This window comes from Harpia harpyja, chromosome 4 (assembly GCF_026419915.1).
Source record: "Harpia harpyja isolate bHarHar1 chromosome 4, bHarHar1 primary haplotype, whole genome shotgun sequence".
Classification (NCBI taxonomy): Eukaryota; Metazoa; Chordata; class Aves; order Accipitriformes; family Accipitridae; genus Harpia; species Harpia harpyja.
The window spans coordinates 15,656,330-15,681,063 of record NC_068943.1 but is presented as its reverse complement, the minus strand read 5'-3'; the positions used below and the strand labels follow the sequence as shown (position 1 = coordinate 15,681,063).

Sequence of the window (24,734 nt, the reverse complement as noted above, 5' to 3'; positions counted from 1 at the left end):
CACCACTTTTCAGGAAACACCTTCCCGGGCCGAGGTGTCACATGCAACACTTCAGAAACAGTTTACCTTGGGGAAATTTGTTTCTAACAATATAGACGACACCAGAAGTTAAACCTATGTCGTGGTTTAACCCCAGCCAGCAACTAAACACCACACAGCCGCTCACTCACTCTCCCTCACCCAGTGGGATGGGGGAGAAAATCGGGAAAAGAAGCAAAACCCGTGGGTTGAGATAAGAACGGTTTAATAGAACAGAAAAGAAGAAACTAATAATGATAATGATAACACTAATAAAATGACAACAGCAATAATGAAAGGATTGGAATGTACAAATGATGCGCAGTGCAATTGCTCACCACCCGCCGACCAACACCCAGCCAGTCCCCGAGCGGCGAATCCCTGCCCCCCCACTTCCCCGTTCCTATACTGCATGGGACGTCACATGGTATGGAATACCCCGTTGGCCAGTTTGGGTCAGGTGCCCTGGCTGTGTCCTGTGCCAACTTCTTGTGCCCCTCCAGCTTTCTCACTGGCTGGGCATGAGAAGCTGAAAAATCCTTGACATTAGTCTAAACACTACTGAGCAACAACTGAAAACATCAGTGTTATCAACATTCTTCGCTCTGAACTCAAAACATAGCACTGTACCAGCTACTAGGAAGACAGTTAACTCTATCCCAGCTGAAACCAGGACAACCTATTACATGAATGGTCCAAATTCCATTTCCCATGAAATCTGGTAATATAATTAAGAGATTTTCCTTCTATTTGGTAACTGAAGCACAGTGCAGTACTCTGTACAAACTATTCTTAAACTCAGTATGACCTTTACTAATAACTGTTCCTTTTAAGACAGAATAATTAAACATAGAAAATTTCATTGTGTATAGAGAGAAAGGGGAAAAAGGAGGAAATCCTGTTAGGAAAATAATAACATTAATCCATTTCTAACCCATATTTCTCTGCCAACATTTTTTCCTAACTGCTAGGGCTTTTGATGTGCAACAGAGTTCTTCTATGAGGAACATAACAAATGCAACAAACAATAGAGTAGGCCCAAACTTCGCAAACTTGTTTTGTTCGGGTAGCTTTAGTAACTGCTGCATTAACCAGCTACGGGCTGCAAGCAAGGTCCTGGGCACACAGAGAAAGCCTCATGCTTACACCTCCTCCTCCCTCATAATCCAGTGTATCTTCACTCCCCCCCCCCCTCCAGAAACTAAACTCTGAGCTCACTCTCCACTTCTCTGCCCTCCTACACGCACATACTGGGACTTAAGTCCACTCCCCCACGTCCTCACCCAGCTTATCAGTAATGACTGCTTGCACGAAAACTCCTACCTCACTGCGCAGGTCAGCCTCTGTCCTAGCCTGGATAAAGGCAGTGATCTGGGCTGCAGGATAAAAAGCTCCGTGTGCAAGCCATCAGTGATAGCGAGAAGCTGCTTTTGTGACAGCATTTACCTTGCAGATCAGTTATACTCCGCTACGCGTACAGATGCTCCACTGCAACTAGGAGCAACATCTACAGCTATTTTGAAATTGTTTCGTACCACGGCTACATCTCTGACAGTTTGGGAACCTAGGAATGAGTCAACCTCATCTGATATGCCGCTATGGGGGAAGGCGTTTTTCAGTTTTTACCCCAGGAGGTCATAAACATATACAGTTTTAGGAGGAAGAGAGGAGAAGAAAGTCACATTTTCTTGTCACAGAAGGGTGCTTGCACATGGGCTCATGACTCATCAACCACTTTAGGTAGATGCCTACTCCTAATCATTCTCCAGGTCCCCAAGATGTCTTCTGTGCCATACCCTACTTCTCGCCCCATGGAAATAAATATCTAAGCAAGGCATGGGTTTGGGGCATAACAGCCTCACAGAACAGTACTGCAGATTAAAGAGCGGGGAAAGGGCCGAGATGCAGACACCCGTCACCAGCTGGGCGCCACGTACGCCTCTGGGAAGAGGCCGAGGATGGCTGCCGACACGGCCAGCAGGCTCAGCGCAGCACAGCTCAGCACAGCACAACGTGCGGGCCTGCAGCAGGGCCAGGGCCTCCAACAGCTCTCGCCTTCGCGGATCCACAGGACGCAGCGACCCTCGGTGCCTTCAGCAGCGGCAGACAAGATGGCGATGCCGACAGGCGGGAGGCCGCAGGCTAGACCGCGGGCTCAGCAGCCCCGAAGGACACAGGGGGGGAGGACCGAGGCTGGGGCGGCAGGCGGGGGAGGAAGCCGGGGCGGTGCGGCCCCCCCTGCGCGCAGCGCCCAGCGAAGCCACACACACCCGCCGGCCTGGGGACAACATGGCTCCCGCGGCCCGCCCACGGCGCGGGGAGGGGCGGGGCGGGGCGGCCCCGGCGCGGCCCTGCGCATGCGCGCCCGGCAGCCGTGGGGCTGCGGAGGCACGCGCGGCGGAGCACGCGTTTGGTGTTGCGTCAGTGAGAGGGGGCGGTGCCTCCCCCGCGCCCCGCCCCGCCGGCACCTCCCCTGGCGGGGGCGGGGCGCGGGGAGGGCGGGGCCTGCGCCGGCTCCGCCGCCGGGGTGGGCGGGCGGGGGAAGGAAGGAAGGAAGGGCCGAGGGGCCGGTCGGGGGAGCTGCGGCCGCGCCTGTGCGCCTCCGAGGGCGGCCGGGATGGATCACCACCAGCCCGCCAGCCGATACCGAGTGGTGAGTGCCGCGTCCCCGCCTCGGCCCCGCTCGCCTCCCCCCGCCTCCTCGGGTCGGGGCGGCGGCGGCGGGGGCGACCGGGGCGTCCTTCCTCCCGCCCCCCCCGGTTCTCGGCTCCCGCGCGCGGGGGTCTGGCGGGGCCCCCCCGGCGTTTCTCCACCGTCGGTACGGGCCCGAGCGCGGCCCTGCCCCGGTGGCGGCGCGGCCTCTGACAGCCGGGCCTTGCCCGGGCGGCGCGGCCCCGGCGGGAGCTCCCCCCGACCCCCCCATCCCCCCGGCAGCCCTGGCGGCCGGCCTCTGAGGGGGCGGCCGGCCGGCCTCGGCCGCGCTGCGGGCCCGCGGGGGAAACCGGCTTTGCCCGCCCCCCTTCCCCTCCGTCCGGCGGCGGGTCCCGGCCTGAGGGCGGCGGGTTTCCCCGAGCGCGTCCCCCGGCGGTGAGGGGGTGGCGGGCCTCTCCGGAGAGCGCGGCGGCAGCGGGACGGGGCTGAGCGGCCGCCTCGCTGCGGGGTTGGGGAAGGGGTAGGGTTAGCCATCTCCGGCTGCTGCGCGCCGGGGAGCGAAGCGGCGTTTCTGCCCTAAACCCCTGATGTTCTGAATAGCTCGTGGCTGCCGGGCTGCGCGCGTATGCGCGTTGTCATCTCTGAGCGGGTGTGCGCCTGTGTACACGCGGGCACGCACACGGGCTTACTGAAGATTAGGTGCGGGGGACTGTAAAACGCAGGAGACTGACCTTCAGTAAGCCTCTGTGTGTGTGTACGCAGAGGCACAAACACACCCGAGCACACGCTGTCTTATTAAAGAACAGTCCTCTGTGCTGTGCAGTTCGTCGAGTCCAATTTAAATGCCCGTTCTTTCCTTCCTGAACTTCACTACAGAAATAATCATTTAGGATGCAAAGATTTTCCTCCTGCCCAAATCGGTGGGTACCGCTTGTTTTTCGCAGTCGTTAGTTTAACATCAGTTATGTTAACCTTGTGGTCTTTAGCGTAATGTCCGTCCAAATATATGAGCTTTTCTGATTGTTGGTCGCAAAAATGACTTGGGTGCAGTCAGTCTCCTCAAAAGTTTCAATTTCATCCTTCAGTTCCTTGTACTTCACGACTTTGCTATGTATGTAAGGGTATACTATGAAAGTCTGAAATCTTTGCTACTGTCTGTAATTCAAATTTCTGCTACAATCTTACAGCTAAATCCTGAATTGTTTCTCTTACTGTTTGTGTTTTACAGCTTGAGCAGTGAAAACAATGTCCATGGAAGTATTACTTCTGTGCACATGTAGAGCTATGTACTGATACTTATATTCAAATTGTTCTTAGGTTATGATCTAAAAAAAAAAGTAATAGGAAAACCTTTGTAATAGGTTTGGAATATTTATTTTGTTAGTCTTGCAGCTTGGGAAATTTCTGTGTGCCTTTGGATGATTATATACTGGGGTTGTCATGTAGCTGACGAACACACCTGGCACCCTGCGACTTTTCAGGAGTGACGTATGCCTTTAGCATGCTAGTCGGTCACCAAGTGCTTTCTAGCAGGCTTCTTTTCCTGTGCCACGCTACCATAACTTGGAATTGGCAGAAGTCCTAAAGGCATTCCTTCTTTTTTGCAAAGGAGAATGAAAATGCTGGCAGAGCGTTTTCTTAAGAGCCTACAAACACTATCTTCCCTGAGGCCTGAAGTAACCTGGGTACGTTTTAAAAGGCATTAAAAGTATATGCTATTAAACTTCAGACAAATATAAGGGAAAACTTAATTCCATTACTCAAAGGGGTAGAAAAAGAAAACCATGGTAAGATGGAATGAAGAAATAATTTGTCTCTGTAATATTTTTGTGTTAAATTTGATTAGGAACTTTCAGCGATGATGCTGGTGCCCAGCTTTGGGTAAACGCTCTTTGGTGCAGCCTTCCAAAAGGGCTAATCTTAATATTCGACAGCAGGAGTTGGCCTCTTCAGTTCCCTGTGTATATTAAACTTTGTGATCGATTTGTGTCACTGAATTTTGTTACGGAAGTGTTCTCTGAAGCCTTTGCAATTACAGCACATTAAGTTCCATTGAATCTGTTGTAAGTCACAATGAAAGTGCCATCTTAATCTCTGATGTACTCCAGAGTTTAAAATATGACCTTACTGATTACTGTCCCATAGGAAAAAGCGTATTGTTTTATCTTCTCTCTGTTATATCTGACTGCTAGACATTGAGATTTTTCTGATGTTATTTACTTGCTGTGTTGGGTCAGAGAATGGAAAGAAACAAGGCAATTGCAGATATACTTAATTAGCACCTGATAATTCAAGCATGTGATCTTAAGTGTTATGATGTATTTGCTTACATAATGGCTGTGATAGGTGCTAAGCAATAGATTATTGCAGATTTATGGTTGTGTCCTAATTTTTAAGCACAAAATACAGAAGAGAAATACGAATTAACGTGGCTAATATCACATTAGTTTTGCGAATGTCCCACTCCCTAGTGCTAAGCTTATGAAATCTGACCCATTCTGAATAATAGTAAAAACTTTTCTTTTCAGTTGTACCCGTTCTGCCTTTACTTCTGACTGATCTGTTTTGCTCTGTTCAGAGCAAGTTCTCTTCTAAATAGAAAGAATTATAGGTGTACATTATTATCGAAGGAATTACTGACTTGCATTTCTGTTCCTGGCAGTGACAGTAGCGCTTCACTGAAGTTGAAGGAGCTATCTCACTGCTGCCTCTTTTTATTTGTGGTTTCTTCAAGTAAGTTAAACTAAAAGACTTCAAGAATGGCTGGCAATTTAGTTTTGAGCTTTAGCACAACACGCCAGTTTTATGACTTCTTATGAAACAGAAAATGTCTGATCATAAAGCTAACCCTCAGCTTCTCTTGTTTTTTATCTCTGTCAGAAATAGCACTAAAGCTTCGTTCTGCATCTTATTCTTTCTTGTGCATCTGCGTTTTATTTAAAAAGCAGTTTAAAAATGTTCAAACCAGGCAACTGTTAAAAAGCTGGTACTTGGAACTGCAGCAAAGTAAGTGTTATGAGCAAAGAGCAGGCAGTACATCAGCATTACGTAACTATCTGCCTCAGGCATGTGTGATTTGTATTGCTTTCTGCCCCTCCTTTTTTGTCCTCTCTTCATAGGGCAAAAAGACAACTAATTGATGGGTAAGAATTTGTCATGCTTCCCTGCAGGAATATGACATCAGAAGTAAATTAGCCAACCTTTGTTGTTTAGCTTTACTTCCCCTTTTTTCCTTAGTCACTTGCATGCTGCAATCCTGTTGGTAAACGTGTCTTAAATTTTACATTCATTACAGGTATAGTCAGTTCAGTTGTGTCGTTTCCTTATTGTTGTATTTTTTCTTTTTCTTCCCCTGTTCTGCTTGTTGTTAGGTAAGGGGACCGAGGCATCAACTTTAGGAAAATATAAGAAAAATTCTTCAGTGATCATTCTGATTCTTTTTACCTTCTAGCTCTTTGTCATCTGACCTTAACTTATGCATTACTATCTTGTCTGAAATGTCTGCTCCTAGTCCAGCTTGTTTGCAGAAAAAGTGATTTGAATGATGTTTTGTGAATCTATACCGAAACAAAGAAATGCAGCCTTTTTCTGCAGTGCATAAAACTGGGTGAGCAACTAAGTATTAAAGCTTGAGATTGCCTTTTTTTTCCCTCTGCGAAATATGATTTTCCAGATAACTGAGTCATGAGGGAAGAATTCACGTGCATATGAGTGATTTAGCACAAAAATCCCATTGAAGGCTGCAGGACTTACATGCTGAACTGCTTAAGAATTACAATCAACTCACTGCTCCCCCCCAGTCTTTTTTGATTAAAGCTTTGGGTTATCAATATGGGGTCAGGTAGTCATCAGTCTTTGGCTTATGGGGTGGTCAGAGGTAAGTGGTAAAATGGGTAGGTAGCAAACTGGGACAGATGGAGCCGAAGGCAGCAGTCCACACTGATGTCAGTTTAGCTGTCACCGAACTTGCCATTGCCACTGTAGCACCGGGGTTTGGTGGGGTTTGTAAGTCATGTGTGATGCAAGACTCTGAGACGGCAGCCTGCTGTTGTACAGGTCTGTACGGGGATAAAGAAATTGTGATTTTTAAAGGTGTACAAATATAAGTTGTGTGTGCTTTATAGAAACAGGGTTAAGAGCTGAAAATTGCTACTGTAAACGCTTTATCCCAATCCATTTGCCTGCATAACGCTACGTGTTGTGAATAGTTTTACAATTACCTCAGATAAGCCTTAATTTTCTGTATCTCAACTCCATTGTTATTGACTCTCTACTGTCACGGTGTTATCTGCTTAAAAACCTTAATCAAAGTCAAGTTGTCTTTGTAGGTCTCAGACACATGAAAGTCAACCTACACAGGAAATGTGCACAAAGAAAAATCTCTTCCTCCTCCTTTTCACGGGACTGAGCCTAATAGTGATTGGCAAATGAAAACCCAAATATTGTTTATTCTACACCCTTGATACAAGACCCCTGGCTTATATCTAGCATATTTTCTATAGTATTTATTGTCTTAGGAGAACTCTTACGTAATTGGTGTTACTGAACAAATCGAGGTAGCTTAAGTTGTGGAAATCCTGTTGCTTTCCACAGATCTGGTGGTGCTATCGTAACTAGAAGATAAAATACTGCATCTAGGGGACTATGTTAATAATACTGAAAAATACTGAGTAAAGATGCATGAAGTGATAAGCGTTACTGTTGCTTGCTTGTGAGAATTGCACTGATGTTTTTAGTGATATGAACCTTTTAATCACTGAAGATAAATTTTTTCAGTGCACTGGCTTTTTGCACATGAAACACCTAGCATAGACCTTATAATAGTTTAGAAGGGCAAATGAGGATCTTCGGAAATGAGGTAAATGACGCTTTCAAACAATGGGCTATCCTTGCATTTTAATTGTTTTTGGGACTTTAATAATAAACATTTTAAATTTTGAATTTATTTCTGTAACATTTTTACATGTGACAGACTTGTCTATTAAACATAGTGGGTTTTGTCTTGAAAGAATAGCTTTAATATTTTTATAAACACTTCTTCCTATTTTTTATGAAGAATCCTGCTACAAATGAAGAAGAAAAATTAGAAACGTTGAGGTACGTGTGCAGATACAGTAGTGATGCAGTTAATGCATTTTACATTTTTTTTTCAGTTTTTCGTTAATTTCTAAATACTGTCATGTTTTATATGAACAAGGAAATAAACCTCAAGTCTCTTTGTATGTTTCATCTAAGTCAAGGTCATGAGGTACTGGACAGGTACAATCCTTTCTGCCTATTCCCTTTTGTAAATTTAAAGCAGGGTGGTTTAACTTTGTGTATTGCCATCACTGTCTGGTTTTTGGATCTCTTTCGAAGGGCCACAGATGTAATACCCATGTCTGCAACTGGGTCACAGGAATAAACGCTGGCTCACGGGTACAGCATGGGTAACAGCGGTTACAATAGCTTTATGATTCTTTATGTGGGCACAGGTTGTGGCATGTGGGCAGTTTCCTTTCTTTTTGGTGTGGGCATAGAGGGACGTAAGGTAGTTCGCACACAAATTGGTTTAGTTATATAGGGCACCAGTTTTACCGTGCTGAACAAAATAAAATGAATAGTAAAAACTAGCAAAATGTAACTGATTTGCTCCACTCAGGTTTTTCTCCAAAGATCTTGGTAGGCCAAAATTGAAGGTTAAGTCTGCACGAGGGTAGTGCAGGAGGAGAGGGTAGGAAGAGGATTGTCCTTTCTGGTGGCAGCAGGCTGTTGGCGTGGCTGAGCCTATCTTGTGAAGCTGTGGGATCTTTAGGTTCTTGAAAGATGCACAAAGCCAAAAGAAAGATGTACGTGATCTGTGCAGTGACACTAAGTCATGTCATGTAAAAGGACAGCTTCAGGCTGTGGCACGCATACATGCCATGTCTAGTAAGTCTTCTAATTCTATTAAAAAAGGTGGACGTTCAGTAACAGGAATAACATGCCTTCAAATAGCAGGGTTCTTAGCAGAAGTCAGCTGTGATATGGCCAAGCTAGATGTTCTTTTCATGCTACTTTAAAAAAGAGAAACTCTAAGCACTCTCTCAGCTTGTTCGTATCTGAAAAATGTGATAGGAACCACATCAGGTTAATCTGGGAAATCAAGCGCTACATTAATACAAAATGTTAGTAGCAGTCTTCTACATGAGGATATGAGGTACTTTTGACAAATGGCTAGTTCCAGGCTTATTTTGAAACTTTCTTCCCAGTGACAGTGTTGACAAAACAGGGAAGATGTGGCAATGGGTAATGTCATCACACCTAACTTTGTGAGACCTCAGTGCTCAGTTTACAGTCATAGATTTGAAAGTTCTATTGAGTTTCATAGCCTCAGATCTCCTTCTAGACTTCAGGTGGGTCAGCTACTTTGGAAAGGGGAATAAACAAATGGGCATATATCCGTACACCCACATTAGGCAAGACATTTTCAAACGGAGAAGAAAAGTAATCCTGAGACATTATGAGTAAAAAAAAAGAGTGAAAAAAAATTGGCAACTTGTTAGGTTGGAGAGGCACTGCCAGCTCTTCCTACTGAAACTGAGCTACTGCACAGCCAAGACTGTGGGTTTGAGCTGCCTCAGGCTTAGGTGTCCCACTTCCTGGACAAGTACTGTCACAGCTAGCTGATTTTAGTAAAATGGGCACCCCTTTCGCCAGCTGTGTTTTTAATGAAAATGACTAATTTCTTCTGTTTTGTGCTGAAGTCATTTCAGACTTGCACAGCCAGGGCTCACACAGCACGTGTCAGGATGCGGGTGCCTTATGGCTTTGAGATTTACAGTGAAAGTGGAAAATATATTTCCATTTTAACATTTAACTGTTTTATTCCCCTTAAGCATCGTTTCCATTATCGTAGGCTAAGATTAACCTATAACTGATACAGCCTACCTTAATTCTCAATCACTCTATAGCTGAAACATGAGATATTGAGTCGCCCCCCAATCCCATCCCTGGCTGTGCCTCCTCCAGCTATGCTTGGAATGGACAGAATGATTTAGAAAACAAGTCTCCAAACTTGGAGTGGTGTAGACACAACAAAATCTGGTAAATAACCTGTATATTACTTCATTTCCGTTTGTAATCCTGTTTTTCTTGAGTTACCATTCTCGGTGCTTGGCAGAGATTGGTCATCTTCCTTGTAAAACGTGGCTTTCCAGTAAAAAAACTGAAGAAAAATTTTGGTCTCCAAGTATGGTATGGTAACTTAACGTATTCACAAACATAGTTTGTCTGTTTTAGCTTTGAACAATATTTTACCTTTTGGCAGTAATCCTATTAATGTTGACTGATTATTGTTGTAGGAGAGGTCAGAATTGTGCCCTTGGTAAGGATGTATATGTAGCTTGAATTATTGAATGTGTTTTTGCTTTTCCCTGATTAATCTGAAAAGGTTATGTAGAGCAGCCTTGAGGAAAGGTTATTGACAAGAGGATGCTTACAGTATCAGTTATCTCCTTATTGCAGAAAATAAGTTGTTTCTTTTGTTTTGTTTTTTTTTAAAGTAGCACAAGCTCGTGTTTAAGCATTGCTTTGGTAATGGTTAGTGTAGTTAACAGTTGTCATCTTTGAGGAGTGAGTGATGCCTTTGGTAAAGCAGGAGACAATTGGGATAAGAGTCCTGGGTGATACTGAGGCCAATTGTCCATTTTGATCTTGGTACTTGGAATCAATTGTCTTATTTTGGAATTTAAGGGAAAACAGTGCTTAAAGTATTTTTAAGGAGTGTACTAAAGTATTAAGACTCTTAATTGAAACTCCAGAGTTGTGGTCACAAAGTTGATTTGCATCAAATGCATAGAATAAATGATTAGGAAAAAGACTTGCACACATTGTTTACTCTTAAGAACCTGTTCCAAATTCTAGAATGAGAGTGCATAATTTGAACAAAGGAGCAGGCCACTAAAGCCTTGCTGTGCTGGGCCACAGTGATGATGAGAGTGTGGCCCATGTAGCTTTCTCGCATACCTGAATGTCTGCTACTTTCTTTTTTTTTTTTTTTTTTTTTTTTTTTAAATACTCCCTGTGGTCTAGAGGTAGCACTAGTTTGGTCGTCTTCTGCTCTCTTCCAAAGAGGTGAGCTTCCTGGACCGCTACTTTTTTTGTTTTGGTTTTGTTTATCTGCCTTATAATCAACCTGCTGGAAAGTGCCTGCTTCCAGATGTATGCATTATCCGTCTAGCAACTGAACGGTCCAGAGAATTGTCCTCTGGGCCACATGTTTTGTAGGTTTGCTTTAAAATGCTTAGTCAGCACTCCTTAACAGTAGGGTTGAAAAAACTCAGTACTACCTGTTGAGACATAAACATGCATTCTTTAAAGAAAGGGCCTTTAACGTTCATTGCTGTTGTGTGAGTTGTTTGTCTTTGCTACTAAGCCTTATTAGAGCTGTGAATCCCATAGCGGATGGAAGAGAAAGACCACAAATCAAAATGAGAATCTTTTCAGTAGAGTGTGTTCTTCTGCATGCAATGCACAATAAGTGTGTTCAGCTGGTGGTGTGTATGTGTGTGGGTTTTTTAAGCTGTTGAAATTTCTGTCTGTATTATCTCTGTAAATAGAGGAGCTCGAGTACTCCATTTCCAGTTACTAAGAAAATGAGTTATGCTGAAAAAGTCAGGCACGATTGACCCACTAGTAAGAATAGAGAGTTTGCTGTTATTAATAATATCCACTGATTTATATTTTATTTAATTAATGATTTCATTTTGGGCTACTCTGTACTGTTGAGTAGGCAACTGTTGCTCTTGGCTAGTTTTATTCAAGTACACAAGCGATAAAACTTCTGTGTTGTCAATAAAGTTGAGACATTTGAAGTTTTTCTTCAGAGTTTCCTTGCAGAATTTTCAAGGACACTTACTTACATGTGATATAGGAGAGACAAACTCAAGTCCTTTTTTTGCTGCTTTTCTCAAATCAGAGACTTAAGGTGAAACTGTAAGCTGCTTCTGCAGTTCAGTTTCCATGATACTTCTGCAGGAAGAAACTCCTCTTTTTCATTATCTTTCCCTTTGTAAAATGAATTTGCCATTTTTAGCATCCTCCCGCATTGTCTTCATTAGGAAGCTTTGTGTGTGAGCCTTCCTACTGTACTTGGGCCTTTAAGTGAAACATACTTATCATATATTTAGAGAAATGTTTGGCTTTTTTCAATCAACATTGAATTTTTCAGCCCAGGTGAATGTAGGCTAAAATAGAAGCTGGCACTAACTGTTGAATATTGAGTTTACTCTTGGTGACAGCCCTGTCCATTTCCTAATTTTACAGGCTTTCCTATTCCCTCTACTTTTATGGTTTTGTATGTGCTGTGCAACTTCGGGGTGACCGGGATCTACTTTCTGTAGTGATTCTGTAAAGCTCCTGGTAAGTAAAGACATGACCTTTTGACTTGCAGTTCTTGGAGCTGTCACTGATGGTTTACTGAAGCTGCCAGTTAGTGGCAGCTGCCAACAAATCCTGATGAAGCATTGTCCATCGTCAGGGAAGATAGTGAGAATGAGCAGGAAGCATCATTGTATGAAACTTGGGACCTGCCCACATGTTGGGTACTGTATGCAGTTCTGGTCTCTCACAAGAGGAGCCTAGGGGAGCTACAGAAGGTAAAGGGAAGCAGACTTCTTAGAAGTGGTGTCTGAAATGGGTGGTGGGAATTGGAAGTGATCAATGCGTACAAAGTCACCAAGGCAGTGAATAAAGCAATTGTGGAGCTGTTATTCACCAAATTGTGCAATATTAAAACTGGAGAGTGCTCACTGAAGTTTGATTTAAATCATGGAAAAGAAACTACACAAGCTGAAGTGAGCATATGCAGTTTGTTAATACACAAGATCATTGAGGCAGATAGTACTGGCAGATTCAGGAACACAAATTCATGCACATCAAATCCATAACAGATGCAAATGCAATAGGCAGAGATGTACACTTTACCAGCCATAACACAATGGCTGTGAATGTCGGGGAAGCCTGAGGAAAATGGATGGCAAGTAAGTGACTAAGGCTCGTGTGCTGTCCATCAGCGGTGACGATTGTGTTGGAGACGGAACACTTCCTTAGACTGACCACTGGTCTCAGTAACATACTTCTGTTTTATTAATGGGTCTCTTACTTCTGACTAAAAAGCATTCAAGGAGGAGAGCCTCATTTTGTACTTTTTTAATAGAATTTAAACCAGTTCCTCAAGCTGTTCTTGAGTTACCATTTGACAAACAGAAGGGTACATGGTAATCTTTTTAGTAACTTCTATATTCTAGAGTACATCAGAGTTGCAATATCTCATTGTGTACAAGCTTTATCGAGTAAGCTTTTACCAACTTTTTTCCTAGAAATATTTTTTTATAGTCATGCTTGAAGATTTGAAAAATGTTGATCCCAGGCGTAGTCTTTATTAGTATTAGAGACATCAGGTTTTTGTTGACAAATTTCATTATCAATTCCTATAACGATGCAATAGGAAAAACTCTTGGAAACTGTGCCCAATTTATAATTTTACAATAAATATGAAACATCTGCTTGGATCGTACTGAAATTCAAGTATTCAGAATTATTTCTGAATAATTCTTTAGTAGAGAAGAAACCTAAAAAAATAAGTTGAGAGAAATGGATATATTTTAAAGGATAACACTACACTTCTAGTAGCGTTAGTCCCAGAATATTTGCTTTTCTAAAAGAGTTCTCATATTGACACATGGTATGTTACTGTTCTTTACTAATAGCTCTACTTTTGCTGTTAATGTGGGGTGTAGGAAGGAATAGATGTCTTAGAAGCCATGGAGAGTGAATGCAAATGTGTATGTTGTGCTATTAAAGGTGTAGTTAATTGTTTAAATCTGGATTGTAATCCACAAAAATGAAAGAGCAAGTAAAATGTTCTATGTAAAGTAGTCATTGGGATGGAGAAGGAGGTATATGTACCTATATATATCTATCTATGCACACACATTTTATATATATATATATATAAAATTATTTTTTTTCCTTCACAAAGTCCTGATCACAATTGTTGTGGTTTGTTTTTTTTTTTTTCCTGACATGCTTATAAGCTGCTTTTGAAAAAAAAAAACCCTTGAAAAATCCAATAGGTTAAAGATCCTGGGTTAAAGAGAACTGACTAAAATGATTTAACTATCACTTAAGTGAAGTGCATGTAAAACACTTTCACTTGCTATTGATCACTTTATTTTTACATGAGGAGTCTCACTTTGGCAGAAGAGCCATTCTGTTGCAACATATTTTTCAACAACATTCAGTATAAATCTCTTTGGATTCTTTTCGGTAGAAGTTTGCCTCCAGAGGTTGTTGGTTTCCATGGTACCTAATCCTTATTTAGCAGACACACTTGGTATTTCTGCACAGCTGTGGAATGGCAGCAATGGACTTCTGTTCTGCTTTCCTGCTTCTAGTGCAGATTTTACACCTTTGACCTTCTAACATACTGACTACTGTTGAAAACTTGTTGCAGAGATGCATCAAGAAAAAAACCCACCACCCCACTGTCATGAAGGTCTATTGCTGGATCTGGGTATGTGATAGTTGATGCTTGCCAAGTGATGGGGTGGTGGGAAAAAAACCAATGTGGGTCTGTTCTGTGCAGTCGGGAATTCTGATCAAATTTGATCACTTAATTTCGAATAGATAAAAGCAAAAAGTAGCTGAGAGTTGCTGGACTCTTGTGTTTTACTGGAATGTACTGAAGTGCCTTATAAGCTTAATTGCTTAGTACCTTAGTAGAGCATTTATTAGTCTGAAGGGCTCCCCCATCTCTAGAGGATAATGTTTCTCTGGAGTGTTGTGGCTGTGGCCAGGACCGTGTTTCAGGAGAGTGTTTGGTGCTGCCTTCCTACTAGCTGGTCTGCACGGGTTTGTGGCAGGTTGGTGTTACAACAGGAATCTGAAGAAAAAGTCATGAGGTTGTTGTAAACTACCTTATTGGTAGAGTATAAAACTGATACTGAGGACAAAGCTAGTAAGTTAGAATACAGTGTGGTTTGTTGTTGTTTTTTTTTTTTTTTTCTCAAGAATTTTGCAAAATTGTGAAATATTTCTTTCAAAGGCTGTTGTGGATATGTTTTTTTTTTCCTGATAAACAAGGAAATTAAAATATTTATTTTGCAGAAAGATTTATTTATCTCTTCCACTCTTACAATTCTTATCTAAGTGTAATTACATATTATTGGTTTTAGTTTTGATTGTTCAGTGGCTACCAGTGACCTAAATTAGGGCTGATTGATCTTAACACTTGAATGGCATTTGTGGGTTAATGGTATAGGGTTTATGGGTTTTTCTAAAAATAAAAAAGTAATAGTCAATAGCATGAGCTGTTGAGACTATTAGGTGTCATTCAGAAACAATAGAGATTGGTAAAGAGAGGTCAAAGCTGTCTCCAGCATGAAGTATTTTTATAACTGGTTCAGAATTAAACTTTGTTTCAAGATTTCCTTTTGTTTTTTCCCTTGAAAATCCCAAGGCTAGTATTTTGCTATTTACAGATTAATAAACTTATTTTTAGATTACTAAAGCTGAAAAAATGCAAAATGTTGTTACAACTCAAGCATTTAATACACAGCCTGTATTTGTTCAAGTGAAATTATTTTTATGTAAGTAGAGAATTCTGCTTTCAAGCCTCGATCTCAAACCTCGTTTGTAGGGAACAGTTTAGTACAGATTTACAAATCATTAACAGTAGGCAGGTGTAAAAGACCTTTGAATTTTTCAGCAAATGAAAATATCAGGTGTAATAGAGAGGTGGGAAGCTTCCTGAAAGCTTAATGAAGATGATAGCAGTTTTCTTTTTAACCTACTGTTGGGTTACACCTCTCATATTTACTACAGTAGAATTTCTGTGGAATAAATACCTGTGTACCAGTATGGAAGATGTCATGGATCTAATGCAGAAATGTTGGAATACTTTTTGTGCACTGCGCAGGCAATCTTGAGATGAGTCTTTCATGCCCTTCCCTCCAGCACTAAGAGCTGCAGTAAAGTGGATGTTTTTGGTTGACCTTTTCTCATAGTCTGAAAAACTGACTCTAGAAGACCAAAATGTTAACTTCTACAAAGTGAAGATGGTGAACCTCTGTTAAGAGTGTTGGTGTTTTTGTGGAGTAAGTGTATCAACTGACTGGTTTGCATATGAAGGTTGAACTTGCATGATCTACTTGGTTGTTTCCACACTTTTACTTAAAGCAGAATATTAGATCCAGTGTTATGGAGCTTCTGTGCATTATATTTGTTTTAATGCAGTTTGAAAGAACCCATGAACTGGTCAATGTGAGGTCAAAACTGGAGGAGCCAAGCTTCTTCAAAAATGTAATATTTGAAAGGCTAAAAAGGAGGACGTGTTAAAAGTGCTTGTAATTTACAGTTGCTGTTGAGAATGCTGTGAAGCTCTGTGGTGCCCCAGGCAGAACCATCACTGCTAAAACTTATGCAAAAGCTTACCTAAAAGTCATGCTTTGTCAAGATGAGCTAGTAGTAAAGGTATAAAAGGAAACAGGAAAAGAAAGCTGTCTAGTTGTTTGTTCGGTTGTTTTTTTTTCCCCCCTGTGTGGCAGTATCTTTGCATAATTTTATGCTACACTAAAAAAATTATATAAATATCATGAAAATAGTGTATGTTTATAAAGAAGGTCTTTTAAAATGCTTTCAATGTGCTGTTGAAGTTACGTTGCAATAATTTTATTATGTACTGATTTCTGTAAATCATTTTATGAAACAGGAAAGCAGCAGCTTTTAAAACATGCATAAAATCAGGTAACAGAAATAGTGACTGCTGTTTGTGTGTTACACTATGACTAAAGCTACACTGTGCTGCTTTAATGCACTTTATCAGAAAACATCGTTCTAATCTTGTGTATGTATGGTACGGGTGGCATAAACCATCTTACATCCTTTTCCCTGATATTTTTTAAACTTGGCGTATTTTAGTAACTTGCCTATATTGCCACTCTTGAGTCAGTTCATCACAAATGAAGCAAACTGTTTATCCAGGCAAGCGAACTTTTGTAGGTCAGACAAAATTACCATCTGCAGGTAAATGAAAAGTGTCAAGCAGAGAATGAGATCTTTCTCCCGGTTTAAGCTTTTATTTTGAAAAGCCTAAGGAGTAAAAGCATCTGCATCAGTCCCCCCAGTAAAGGCTTCTGTACTAAGCACTTTCTTGTGGTTCATGTTCTTTGTAGGGTGTCAGCTGATTTCAGGCACTGCATCTGATTACTTTGGAAATAATTACACAAATAAGATAAAAGACTTAAGGAAATAAATTACAGGAGGAGATGCAGTACTTTTTAAAATAAATTATTTATTTAAAAAAAAAAAAGTTATAAAATAAAGGTAGCTGTATTTTCCACAATATTTTGGTGCTGAAAGGTCTGACACAGATTTTAACTTCTTCTGAAATGAAATAGTGAATCATTGTTTTATAGAGCTTTTCTTGGAAAGAAACTGAAGAACGTATATGGTAAAAGTCATATGAAGGAAACTAATGTTTTTTCCTGTACTGTACACTCTTTAGTAGTTACCATGAGATTTTGAGTCATTGGTAGCAGAAGAGTCATTGCTCCTTGATTGAACTTTGAATTTTAAGTGTCCTAACATAGATATATCTTGAGAATATAAGCCTCATGACTTTTGAGCCTGTAATGTACTGTAGTTCAAGGACTGCGAAAACAGGGATTGAAATACTTGTATAAACAGTTTAAGAGTGATATGTCTAATAACAAAGTATTCCCTTTTTTAATTGTAGAACTCCATATAATCAGTCAGATAACCTGCGTACAGACCAAGATGTGAAGGAAAAAAATGTCTTTGTGTCCCGCTTTTAAGATGCAAGGGTGGGAGGCAGGGAAGGGTACTAATTTGCAGTTGTCTGTAGTTTAATAGGTCTTGGCAATTGTTTTGACCATAATCTTGGCAAAAGCAGCTGTATTGCTTACTACCATATTCTGGTTCACTGGGGGCTTGGGAGGGGGCTAGGATGATGAACTGTGAGTTCTCCTTAGTCCTTTAATTAAAAAAGTGGCCAAAATAATCTTACTATTGGGGAAAAAAGAACAATCCTTAGATACAATTTTTATACTTTTAATGTTAAATGCTGTTTCAGGTAGCCTGTAAGTACATAGCATAAGTAATGCCTTGAAACAGACGTTTTCTGTTCCCTTCTGAATGTTTTTAGCTTGGTTTCTATGGCAATGAAACCTATGCAGAGTGTCAGGCCTCTTCTTCCCCTGTCTCCAAAAATAACTTCTAAATTTACCAGCCAGTGTAAGCCAAAATTAAACAGGGAGGGGGAGGCTCAAACGTAGTTGGATTCCTACTGGTTTCAAGCAAACTGGTGACTCCACAGAGGAGAATGAGTGCCCTGTGAAGACAAGGCAGAGTTGCTGCAAGACAAAATGATATAACCACCGCTGTTTACCCTGCTGGCATAGGCAAAATTTCCAGCTTGCTGGGGCAAGTTCTGCTGTAGCTGTGGGTTTATATTGTTTTGGTTTGGTTTTTACCCCAGTGGGGTCCCTGGAGGGGCGCTGCCTTGAGGAGAGACTAGGAGACAAGACACTTGAATGAGAGCTAACAAAAGCTGGTTTCTGTTCGGGAACAACTTCTGTTTGTTATTCTAGCTTTAAACATTCAAGCTGCTTAATCCACTTCTTGTGATCTTTGTGATGGGGTATTCTGTAAGGAGTCTTACAATTTTTCTTTAAGTTACTGCATTAGGATAACCTTGATGCCTTTCAGAATTTCCAAAAGGTCTGTATAGTAGAAGACAGGGTAAATAGAAGTGGTTGGTCCCTGAATATGAGTCCTGCAAAATAAAGACCTTTTGAATGCACTAAAGGGCATAATGGGACTCTTTTGTATGGAGCCCTTAGGATGGAATTTCCTAATTGCAGTTGCAGTAACAGTTGAATGACTTGTTAACTTGGTCTTTGAAGGCAAGAAGTCTCATGTGCGCGTTCTTCTCCCATCCTCATGTTACCTCCTTCATTTGTAACTGTTATTAAATTACAGATAATTTGGAGAAAGGTATCTTTTAAGAAAGCATGTAGAATACACAAAATTAATTCCCTTGGTAATGGCAAAGTGGGGTTTGAGCATTAATGTGCTCTTTGACCAATGAGCTGCTGTGGATCTCTGTGTGTCTTCAGGATAGTGACAGCACATACTATGGCTTGGTAGGGAAAAGAAGTTGCAGTGATTGAAGTGAAGGGCAAAAGGAGACAAAGAATGGAGGTAACAAACAGAAATCCATTAACCTAGGCTTTACTTCTTCCTCTGATCATAGACCGGGTTGTTGTGGTGGGGTAGTCAGAACTACACACATCCTAAATGACGGTCTGTGTACCAGCCGTTAGTGTAAAAGTATGCCAGTAATGTTCTGTTATTTGTCTCACTGCTAATCAAATGACAGTTTTATTTAAAAATGGTTTTATTTTAGCTATATCCATTGCAATACTAGATGTTTCTTGTGAATGACTGTACTTAATTTAGAACCATAACATTTATAGCTCTCAGGCTGTTTTTCTGACCTGCTCGACCTTTTTAGAATTGAGTGTTTTGTCTTCTTACTTGCTTGCTTTATCCCTAAATATATTAGGTTATTTTGAAGTGGTTTTATTTTCTTTGGCCTTAACTACTCTAAATGGTTATACATATTTCTCAGGTTACTACTTCTGGATCACTGATTAGCCGTTAAATGACCTGATTGCTCAGTACCAAAAACACCTCAATAACCCCTATCAGTTCCATTGAAGGTGACTTCTCCTTAATAGTATGTGCTCATATGTGTATTGTGCCTGTGTGTGTGTATATATATGTATATATATACACACATACATATTTGTGTGTATATATATGTAGATTATATGTATAGATAAACCCTTTAAGCTATAGTTCTTTGAATACAGTATTTGGAGGGACTCCTGAAAACAGTGAACAATGCTTTAGCAAGTAACTTTAACACTTTTTCTAATTTGTGTTAAACGATTTTCAAACATGGGTTTCTCTAGGTTTGCTTTATTAACAACTCAGAGTTGGGCCACCACCGCAGTGAATGGCAACCTTCCAAAAATTTCTCAGTCTTATATACCTTTTTACCACCTATTATCCCAGGCCAAAGTCTTTGTAATTTTCCAGTTGATCTCGGTTCCCATGTTGTTATCATTCATCATCTTATCTCATCAATTCTCGTGTCCCGGTTCTTCTGAAGTTAGTGGTCGTAGGCAGAAGGTCTCCGGTCACCACAATCACTTACCTTCTTACACATCAAAGATCACATTTGAATTTCTGAAAATCACTCAGGCTATTCTATTAATTTATCTTGCTCTAAAGTTAATCGCTTACTCCTGTGTCTTAGGTCTGAGATGTATGATCCTTCTTCTGTTGATTCAGCTTGACTGGGTTTTAAGCCAGCCATGGTGAGGGCTACACATGGGACAAATAGGCAGCTTATGCATATTGTTTTATAAGCACCTGCATTCTATTAATCACATCTAAAGCAATCTCTAATCATTAGTTATGTGTCTGATACGAATAGTCTTAGAAACAATGAGGCTTAAGGCCTAGTTCCCTTTACATTTGACACATTTAAAGAGAAGAGCGTGGTAGAAGCCATATGAAAATTGCATGGAGTTGTTCTGTTCCACTAACAACTTTGAAGCATTTTCTGTTTTCCCTTGAACTATCTTTTCAATTTACCTGCCTACCATTGAAATGTCTTCCATGTTTGTAATTCCTGCTGTAATCCTTAGGTTTTCATTAGAAAGAAAAGCACACAGTTTTTGACCTGCAGAAGTTGAACGTGATCCAGCAGCGTGCCCTTGCCACAAAGAAGGCTAATGGTTTCTTGGGCTGTACGAGGCAAAGCGTTGCCATGAGGTCAAAGGAGGTGACCCTTTCCCTCTGCTCGGCACTGGTGAGGCCACAGTGCTTTGACCAGGTCTGGGCTCCCCAGTATGAGCGAGACGTGGGCATACTGGGGAGAGTCCAGCAAAGGGCCACCAAGGTGATGAAGGGCCTGGAGCATCTCTCCTATGAGGACAGGCTGAGAGAGCTGGGACTGTTCAGCCTGGAGAAGAGAAGGCTCAGAGGGATCTCATCAGTGTATATTAATACCTGAAGGATATTTATATACAAAGAGGACAGAGCCAGGCTCTTTTCAGTGGTGCCCAGTGACAGGACCAGAGGCAGCAGGCACAAACTGAAACACAGCAAGTTCCCAGATTCCCTCAGGAAACGCTCTTTTTTTTTTTTCTTTTTTTAATTTATTTTTTATAATGTGAGTGTGACTGAGCACTGGAACAGGTTGCTCAGGGAGGTCATGGAGTCTCTATCCGTGGAGGTCCTCAAAAGCCATCTGGACATGGTCCTGGGCAACTGGCTGTACGTGGTTGTGCTTGAGCAGGAGGGTTGGACCAGATGGCCTCCAGAGGTCCCTTCCAACCTCAACCATTCTGTGAACTTTGATATATTCTGGACATAAAGCAATTTTGGTGTGAATGTTACACTACTTAACAAGGAATTTAGCATTCTTTCTTCTTGAAACGTGCTTTTTTTCAATAATCTGATTGTACTTTGCCTGCTATGAAATTAATTTAGTTGTATTCTTCGTATTTTTGTTATTGAAATTAAAATAATGATTTTCTGTAGGGTGTTTGCAGAAACTACCAATCTGAAGTTACAGAATTCTTTTTTTCAGATACGTTCAATTTACTAATCTTATTTTCTGGGTTTTTAATGCGGTGCTTCAGTAGTTGCCTTCTGTTACACTAGTGGGAACTAGCACTTTTTTGTTTAATGCTAGTACACTTTCTTCTTAAAGTTTGATTCATATTCTAAACACTATATAGTTAGCTAAAATAGTAAAAAATACTTTAGCTAAAATAATAAAAAATACCTTCTCTAAGAAAAGATATTAGTTGGTGGATCCAAATTCCATGGTTTTAATCAACATTCTTGCTTATCCAAATTCTTATTTCTGTATAAGCTTAACTGGACATGTTAACTGCATTTTAAACAAACAACCAAACAAACCAGCAGCTTAAAGTTTTATAGGGAAAGGATTCTTTCCAGACTGTAAAGAAAAGCAGAATGTTTTGAAAAGTCTTAGAATTTGAGTGGACAAGCTCTCTGACAAGATGCAGGAGTATAGGAATCCTAGTTACAGAAGCAGAAATGTGTCATATTTTTTTGTTTCTTCTAGATTAATACAATAAAAGATAGTGTTGCTCATCTGTTGTATTTAAAAATGAGTTAATATTTAAGAAAAAAATGTAATAGTGTGAAAATATTCATATAATATAAAGTATTTTATAGTCAGCATTTTCCCATATAGTAAACATTAAACAATTTTTTAAGACTCTCTGAATATCAGTGATGAAAAGAAATCCATTTCGGGGTTGGGGGAATTAAAAAAAAAAAAAGGCAGTTAAGATTATTTTTAGCTGTTTGCTTAAAAGGTTTTAACTGGACTACTTAAAGTAGTCATGTGCTGTTGTGTAAATACTTTTTGTTTTGTTGAAGATGGTTCTGCAAGTCCTAGGTTGTCATGGAAAGTGTTCCCAGAATGCGTCTGAAATCTGTGTGTTTTTCTTCTAAGCTTCACAATGAGGATGACCCCCCAGAGTCTTCAGGAGCTGAGCAGCCTTCCACATCTACAGAGACTACGCAGACTCCCCAGACGGCAGCCTTACCTGAAGCAGATACTTCCCCTCCACCTTACTGTAGCATAGCTGTAGAACCAGCTGCGACCTCAGGTATTTTTCTTACATAACCGCTTGTCAGGGAGGAGTGTGTATGAATCAGCACTTGGTTCAAAGTGGTACGATGCTGCAGTATGGTTTTTTTTTTTCTTTTTCCTGTGCACACAATTGCAGTAAAAAGCTATGCTTTCATGCACAGCCTTTTGTCTGGTTTGTTCAGAAGCAGCAGGCTTCTAAATTACACCGATTGTTCCAAATTACTAGACTAAATGGATGTTCATTAATTAGTGTAATAGGTTTTATTTAAGTCTGCTCATAGTTCTGTTCCACATTTAATCTACATCTTTGAGTAGTGCTCCATTATTAGACCTCATTAGCAATTTTCATTTCTTCTTTCTAGGGAAAAAAAAAAAAAAAACCCAAAACCAACCAAAAACCCACACCAAAACAAAAACCCCAGAAAAAACAAAGCACTGATTTGTCAAAACTCAGACTTCTTAAGTGCGTGCCATCGTTTGGTGAAAATATTGCCATGAAAAGATTAATTTTGCTTTAAAGGCTCTTGATAAAACTTCTTGTGGAAAATGAGTAACGGTATTTTTCTGCTTTTATTCACTGCTCCCGTTCTCATGTGGTTGTGACTTTTCTTTGGGGTATGGGAGACTTAGCAGCAGGCAACATTGAAGTCCCTGTTTAAGCAAAGTTGCTTGGATTTGCATCTCCCATGTGCCAAATAAATATTTTAAAATGAACCTCCAACCTAATTTTATTAAGTTGATTAAAGGAGCAATTTCCTGTCCCTGTTCTGTGAGACAGTGATTGCAAGTATAATACATAGCAATGCACAATTATCCCTATATATAACATCTTTGTGTTGGTGTGCTGACAAATCTTTTTACCGTGTGACCCGTGTAGACAAATCTTTACCATGTAAACAATCTTGTTACAAACTGCTGCTGGCTGTAGGAGGAAGCTCAAGGTGTATTTTAAATAGTTTTTATTCATTTTGTTAATAATTCCATTCTATATGATGATGTTCTACTATTTCAATATATAAGAATGAAGTCTCCGGTCCATTTTGATAGAAGGAACATTTTTAAAAGAATGTAGTGAAACTGAAATCTTGGAAGAACTGATTTTCATAGAACAACTGGAGTTAGCAACAAGGCCATGCTAATGAACATACAGCATGGTTATTACTGGACTTAAGTAACTAATTGATCTTGATAATGAAGAGCTTTTTCTTTTTAGGATGTTTCTGTGCATGTCTTTTGTATGTTTTGATAAAAAGCCTTTGGTTGGAATGCCTAGGGATGTAACTCAGCAAATATGATTTTTTGTTCATAAATTTGTTGGCTCCTTGCAGCATCTAAGTTAAGGTTTCTGCCCTGAGTAGCAACTAAAAGCATCATCAAGCTGTTTGCTATTTTGTTTTATAAAAGTAAACTTTTTTTTTAAAACTTACAAGAACTTGAAATACAAATATCATCAGTTTCAGCCTCTGTTGAAAAAAATATACTTTAAAGCTCAATAGTTATGTGCATGTAAAAATTAATATTGTTGACATCTTTCTGGCTTAAAAATGCATAACCTCTTTATTTTGAACAGAAACACACAATGAATTTTATCCTGTACCACCTCCATACAGTGTAGCTACCTCTCTTCCTACTTACGATGAAGCAGAGAAGGCCAAAGCTGCAGCAATGGCAGCTGCTGCAGCAGAAGTTGCCCAACGAGTAAGTGATACAGTTCTGCTTTATTTCAATTTTGTGAAAGCTAATTTTGTTAGGCTAATTAATTATTTATAACAATTGGGCCCATATTATGGCCCATTTATTAAAATAATGGTGGGCTGGTGATTTAAATATTTTGGATGCTTCAGTTTTGTATAGGTAGTGTAAGTTAGTTGTGAAGTACGATGAAAAATGTATCATATTTACTCTTTTCTGAGGCATAGCTGCTGTCTAAACAGCTTTAAAAGTGAAGTTTTGCCCTGTTTAATAGTTTATCCAGTAATTTGTCATCTTTTAATTAGGTATCCACTTCTAATGTTCCTTTGTAGAGTTACTCCTGATATTTAATGTTTCGGACAGTAACAAAAAAACCAAACCAAAACAAAACCAAAAAACCCCCCCAAAACCCCCCCAAAAACCCCAAACAACCCCCCCCCCCTCAAAAACCCCAAAGTAGACCTTTAGAGAGGAAGGATAATTCCAACAGTCTGGAAGGAGCAAAACCCCAAATAATGTAGATCTTTTTTAAAAGGAAAGGTCCCTGTGGTTTCCTCCATGAAAACTTTAATACTGAAGTTCAAAGAAATGTTCCAAGTACTTAAACAAAAAAACCCCCACA

The 24,734-nt window shown here is 40.4% G+C and overlaps 1 protein-coding gene across 3 annotated transcripts in view; it reads left to right on the top strand.

Annotated features, from left to right (window-relative positions):
- Positions 1–2,545: 2,545 nt before the first annotated feature.
- Positions 2,546–24,734, top strand: part of NDFIP2 (Nedd4 family interacting protein 2) — a 49,167-nt gene continuing 26,978 nt past the window's right edge. For all 3 annotated transcript variants that reach the window (XR_008234954.1, XM_052785912.1, XM_052785911.1), the window contains exons 1-3: positions 2,546–2,671; positions 22,280–22,436; positions 23,991–24,118. Coding sequence is in view for 2 of the 3 variants with exons in the window: in XM_052785912.1 (XP_052641872.1) it covers positions 2,636–2,671; positions 22,280–22,436; positions 23,991–24,118 (321 nt within the window). In the remaining variant the exon portion in view is untranslated. The remainder of the gene's footprint in view (positions 2,672–22,279; positions 22,437–23,990; positions 24,119–24,734) is intronic.